Raw genomic sequence first — 7,006 nt, forward strand, 5'->3', positions numbered from 1 at the left:
CGAGCTAATCCACGTATAAAAATGATTTTAATGTGTGAAATGGTAATTAAGGTATATTATCCGACATACTTGATAAAATAAGAAACGACTTGCAACTCAGAAAAAGTTAACATTGACATTTTAACTCACATATTTATCAAGGTACAATGTAAAACAAAAGCTGAGTACAACTAATATAAAATTAGGCTTATTTCAATGGGGTAACTACAAAAGGTAGCTACGATCCTGGCTGATTCGGGACACATTTTGCCCCCCACTCTCACTCCGCAGAGGTATACTGACATCATTAGCTTATTTATAAGTTGTGTTCGAAACAACTGTATCGAGTGACTTCCTGACATCATATGTGGTAAAACAATTAAACAGCGTTAGTTTAAAGCGTTTTAACAATATTTCTTTGCTTAGGTTTTGTTGGGTAAATACCGAAATTTTAAGCTATATTATTACGCTATAGGAAAAACAAAAGTCGGTAAATATAAACGATAAGGGATTGATAACTTTATAAAATCTTGATATATAACCCTAAATAAATATAAATATAAATAACCCTATTTCAAAAATCAAAAAAAATCCTCGCAATCGCAAAAACTTACCTTGACAGGAAATCTTAACTAAGCGTATTTTTTATTAAGTCTTTAACACCAACAATAAGGAAAATGAAGATTGACCGCTTTAAAACTATTTCACTGACAAATCCAACCTTGTTTCAAAACACCAGTATACGACTACAGACGTGACGCTTCATTCTCTTGCAATTTAATGATTTTCCAAAATAATGTGTCTGCAAATTTGTTTTCATATTAATTCTCTTATTTATGAAAAATCTATTTTATTTTCGTGTCATAATTTGAGATTTTATTTTCATGAGTATTTACTCTCTATGATACATATATGTATACATATTGTTTATATATTTAAGCTATTTTATACACATTACTGATATATATGTATTAATTTGTTATCGCTTATATTTACCTAATAATATAGCTTAACATTTATATACTTCCAAATTACACAATAGAACCTACTACGAAAAACAAGTGTTAAAAGTTTTATTACAAAATTGTTTTATTGTTGTCCCATGTGTAATGCATGTTAGAGTGTCACTCAGTACAATTCTTTCGAAACTACTTATATATAAAAAAGCTTAATTTTTACGTCATGTGTATTCAATTTTTCTTTTACATTGTACCCTGCTGAATACGTAAGTTGATATACCAGGATATTAAAGTATTACCCTCTTCTGAAGTTGAAAATCTTTTTTTTTATCAAATATAAAATCATTTTTTTACATAATTTAATTTTCCAGTGCATTCGCATGCATGGAAGGGCAACATTTGCTAACTTAACGTTTTAATTGTGTTTTCTTTATAAAACCGAAAGATAATACTCGAACACAAATATCTCAGAGCTATAAAAGATAATAAATAGAGAAGAAATATTTACATAAAGATGAACATTTTAATGATCATCACAGAAATAAAAAATTATACCTTCAGAGTTATTTCTCCTCTATGTTGTATGGTATAGCCCCCAGCACTACGTAGCTTCTGCTCCGTCGTCTTACTGATGTGTATTCTATAGGCTAGAGAAATAGCGAATAACGGTAAGTGAAGAGCATCGGCTATTCTATCTTTGTCATCGGTGTCACAAACTACTGTATACTTTACTTTGTGGTGCAATTATAAATTCATTCTAATCGGAGTAAAACAAACTTTTTATTTTCTCTTTACATATTAAATCTTTTATGGCCTATATTTCCAGGAAATGCGGGACAAATATGTAAAGTAAAAACTAACACTAACGAAAAATAGAGAAAACAAATATACCAAGTTGCTTATTTGTTTAGTCTTCTGTTTAAGCACAAATAACGCCTAGTGGGAAGTTATAAAGTGTATTCAAAACTAATATCAAAGAAAAAATTGATGTAGACCTTTATTACCATAAACTCCTAATGTAAAGCATATGGTTCAGTGTAACGTTTTCTTCTAAATGAATGTATTAGTCCTTAATCATTTTATATATAACACATGTAACAAGTTTTTCAGGCAAAGTGAATTTGCATAAAGTTCTTGTCAAATTTGCTTCTACATTGACATATTAAAAACACGATAATATCAAAAAACATCTTTAATGCGGACGTTTCGGAATTTCCTTAACTTCCATCATCAGCGTTAATATCTAAAACAAATTAATTCATAATATTAGAACTACAAAGAACAACATTAGCATTTTCTGTCATTGTACTTGGTGGCTTTTGTAAGGATTTGTACAGAGTATAGTGGATTTATATCAGGTGTTATTTGTCCAGGATTAGTTTAAAAAAATTATATTCAACTGCGTTTCTTTCATGTTGTTGTCTATAAAGAGAGTCAATATGTTCGCCTATACTTGTGTGAAGCGTTCTTACGTTTTTGTTTACTTTAGAGCAAAGCCTCAGTGGGCTATCTGCTGTGTCCACCGCGGGGAATCGAACCTCTGAGTTTAGCGTTGTAAGTTCGGAGATTTATCGCTGTCCCACTGGGGACTTTTTGGTTTCACCAGTGTACGTATGATGTCAAAGAACACTGGAGACAAAACACCCATCTTTAGACGACAAACACGTTTTTGTAAAACAGTTGGCTTTCTTACATTTTAGGGTAGTGTACTGAGATTTTGAAAGTTGGCTTTATAGTGTTGAACCTGGATGTTTTATTAATTTAATCGGCAGATCAGATTTCCTAATCATAGTTTATATTTTTTGGAGATAGTTTCATTACATATAAGTAGCATAAGAGTAATAGTTTTTGTGTTATCTATGGAAAATTGTATTTTTGACATTTTAAAGATGCGATGTTAATTTTTGCGTATCATAGTCCTTGAAAATTTGTGGATATTCATTGCTCAAGATGAGTTTAGTTCAGAGCGTATAGTATTGTTTTTTTACTACAATACAAGGAGTATAGATTTAATTTTTTGCTGATACCTTAATGACCAATAATGAGAATAATATACAATTTACCTAAAAAAAACTATTTCTATTAACTTCAACTCCCATCATCCAAAAGTTTCCAAGAAAGGTGCAATTATTGGGAAATTAAAAAACATAATTCATACGTCAATATGCACTACAAGTATATAAAAAAAACAATCATATTGTTACAACCAGAGGAACAATCAGAAGAGCGCATACCTCCGCTACGCAGCGTTGATCATATTCGGGCCTAAAAAAAAATACGAAAATGTCTCCGTATGTCTGTCATTATCAACGGACACGGATCATTCTTGGCATGACAATGATGAATAGTACTCTACACATGTCCACCAAGTTTAATCAAAATCCGATCATTTTTTATTGAGTTATAGAGCTAAAATAGTATGAAAAATAGGTCCCCATGTTAACAGATAGAGATATTTTGGATTTTCGTAACCTTGCGGTGACCTTGACCCTCCAAAAACTAGTCACTTTTAAGTTGGGTCATAGTCCAAATGAATACTAAATTTCGTCCAAATCCATTCAGCCGTTTTGGAGAAATCCTGCTGACAAACACATACAGGGATGAAAACATAACCTCCGTCGCCGAAGGTAATAAATACAGACAATTGAAAGCCCATTTATTTTAAACCTTTAGGTACACTGTACATGTAATATAGGAACGTTACTGCAAAGAGAGATACAACAGACACCAGAGATATCTAGGTGAAAATATAACCCTGAGAGAGACTATAGTTTTTAAGTAATACCCATACCTAAACCAGAAGACTCCATGCGGGAAGCGGTGTTGACAGTGTCTCCGAATAAACAATATCTAGGCATGGTTAGTCCTACAACACCTGCCACCACTGGGCCTGGAATACACAGAGGATAATGTTGTATAACCAAAAGTACAGCTAATATAATAAAAACCAACAATTTAACCTGAAGTTAATACGAAATTGCTAGCAGTTAGTGTGATGAACGGAGTAGTAGTAGTAGAAGCTCTAGGGTTGAATTCCACATACTCATTTTTCATATTTCAATTTTTATATTATGTATGGGCCGGATTCTTTAGAGTAAGTACCTGTGACTTGTTAGCGATATATTTCAACAATAAACAAACAGAACACAGTCCACTTGTTTTAAAATAATATATTAAAACTAGTCAAACGTATATACAAATGTGCGTCACACAGTTAATTACCACAGTTGAATCCAGAGCTTTAAATAATTCCTTTTTATCGTCAAAAGTCCACACAGGCTGGTTCAATTACTTTAGAACCTAATTGACAAGATGAATTATTCTTCTCTACTCTGTTATCACAATACGATCAGTGATAAATTCACTTACGTTACTCCATGAGTTAGCACATTTGTATCTAAAGCTTTAAATAATTCTATTTTACGTCCAAAGTCCACATAGGCTGGTTGTTTCTTTAGAACCCAGCTGATAAGATGAATTATTCTTCTTACACTGTTACTACATTTTAAAAGTGTTTATGGCTAAACTCGCGATCACCCAGTCTATATCTATCTCTTTTTCTTTTCCTTATCTTCCTATCACATTTTGTATGCGTATTTATAAACAGCCAAACTGAGGCCTAGAATCTTCTACACACTACTAGATATATGATGCAACAATACGTACTTAAAGAAAGCAGAAAATTTTAGAAGGTTCGAGTAACATGACGTCAATTCACAGCAATTAAACTACACAACAATTCATTCGTAAGCATTTACACAATCAAACTTGCCATAACTAACACTTCTGAAAATACTTACTTTAACGCTCGCGCTATATAAACTAAATAATACTCTCCTATTAAACTTAAAATGTATATCTAACAATGTAAAAGAAAAAAATCATATGTTGAGAAAGCAGTTAAAAGAAAAAAAAAAGATCTGTAATGATTAGCCATCAATAACAAGTTACGCTCAAGCACATTATTTTCTTGAAAATGTTTAGTAGTAAATGCCTTATATACTACTGCCACCACCTCTCGTCACCATGAGCCACAATTTCAAGCCTAGACTTTCTACTTTGTCTCGCTTCGAATTAAGATAAACTAAAATACATAACAACAACAGTGCAGTAGCAGAAGATTTTCGGCTAGCAGACGACGCGTGCTAATGAGATGAACACCCGCACACTTTGCTAAGGATTGTGGGAATTTCAGCATTTTATTGAGGTTTCACTTTCTTATTACAAAATAAATTTCAAGTATTCACTGTTAGAAAAATGTTTGTCTCATTTTTGAATTTAACCATTGTAAGCCATATACATTCAACGTGATGAATTTGAAAATATAAACATTCGTAAGATTTCAGAAATCTTGAAGCTGTGCCGAGCAGAAAAACCAAATGACTTACATCATTGAGGCCAATAAACCCAAGTCTTTAATATATGCACTATTTTGAAATGATATACACATCTATCTAAAGAACGAACTTCATTCATTATTAGTTGATAATAAAATTAATCGTATTTGTCTTTCTTTTTTGTTTGAAATTATTATCATTATAATATAAATTATGGCAATATATCTAAATAATTTTCACGCTAGAAGACACCACTGTATTCAAAAGTGGAACTGCCACCAGAATACGCATGAAAATATAAAACTCTGTACCTGTTTTATATTTGCTCATTAAAAAAATCATAACAACTTGATCATTATAATACAAATTGTTATATTTGGACGGACAATGAAAAAAGAAAACCCTTTTTAAACAACTTAATATTAAAAAAGCAAATAACCACATTATCATTTTCATTAACTTATAATATTTTTTTAACCCTTCTCTGTCTCTATTAGATATCAATATCTTCTTAATCCTTTGTGACATATAAAACCTAAAATTAAAATAGTTAAAACGTTCTTCAATTTTCTCGTGATATAATGAAAATTATTTGTTAGCGTTTAGTTTCCAGTAAGCACGTATTTTTAAATCCATTTTACTTTCCTCCTCAATTAATGCCTTTACTGGTGAGTTCAAAGATAATTAACTGATTAAAAAACCAGCATTATCCATTAAGAAGTGGATTCCAAAACCTGTGTTATTGTAGATTCGATATAATGATATCCTTACCTGTATGAAGCCCAATACGCAACATTAAAGGAACAGTAGGCATATGTCTAATTTTGAATTTACCACAGACGTGAAGTAAGTCTAAGGCCATGGTAGCAATTTCTTCTGCATGGTTTGGTATTACTTCTGGGAGTCCACCTACCACCATGTAGGCGTCGCCAATTGTCTCTACCTAGTATCAGTAATTAAAACTATTTTAATGCCTGTACTGTAGTTTCTTTAATAGTGTTTTCAGAATTTCTAAACTGATGGGTTCACTCATATATAATTTAATATATACCTGCGTATACATTTCATTTAAGTGGCATCCAGATAAGACAGTATTTTGATAAAACATATATTCTATGAATATAGCCATTATTTTGATTTGAAACTACTTTAATGGTTGAATGAATTGTTGACTAATTATGTTACGAATGGCTGCCGGTTTAGTGGATTTTATTATATAATTGATAAGACATATTAAAAGACATATTCAACCTGAACGTACACAGGCCTAACTAGTACGTCATATTGTTATTATGAGATATCTTCACGCTCATCTTTCAATATTTTTTACGGTTGTTATTATATATTAATTTGAGGCCTAATGCATACATACATACATACACACACGCACACATATATACACGTGCTAGTATGTCATATCTCCAAAATTACATAAATACACACACACACAAACGCATAAAATAAGTTAGGAATTAAAATATAAATGATGTCTGGAAATACTGGTATCGTTATATTCCTGTTTGTTTTATTGTGAAGATTAAAAAAAAAAAGTCTGTGAAGAAAATCTCTCCATCTCTCTCAACAAATATATATGTATTGTCCTGTCGAAAAGTAATCCTAATAAGTGCTATATTGAGCCGAATATCTGCTGCTGTTCTGTGACGTTATGCTGTCAGTTAGATGTCTAGTTGAGTTGATTCCATTGTTGCTTAAAATGTTTGGCTAGTTAAT

At 31.4% G+C, this 7,006-nt stretch overlaps 1 protein-coding gene across 2 annotated transcripts in view; it reads right to left on the reverse strand.

The window, feature by feature from the left end:
* LOC106463109 (retinal guanylyl cyclase 2-like) overlaps window positions 1-7,006 on the reverse strand; it is a 74,318-nt gene that overhangs the window by 11,020 nt on the left and 56,292 nt on the right. For both annotated transcript variants that reach the window (XM_022390529.1, XM_022390528.1), the window contains exons 14-16: window positions 6,047-6,218; window positions 3,730-3,828; window positions 1,494-1,585 (exon numbers count right to left, since the gene is read on the reverse strand). In XM_022390529.1, the coding sequence (XP_022246237.1) occupies window positions 1,494-1,585; window positions 3,730-3,828; window positions 6,047-6,218 (363 nt within the window). The remainder of the gene's footprint in view (window positions 1-1,493; window positions 1,586-3,729; window positions 3,829-6,046; window positions 6,219-7,006) is intronic.

The sequence above is a fragment of the Limulus polyphemus genome, unplaced genomic scaffold, assembly GCF_000517525.1.
Source record: "Limulus polyphemus unplaced genomic scaffold, Limulus_polyphemus-2.1.2 Scaffold1326, whole genome shotgun sequence".
Taxonomy (NCBI): domain Eukaryota; kingdom Metazoa; phylum Arthropoda; class Merostomata; order Xiphosura; family Limulidae; genus Limulus; species Limulus polyphemus.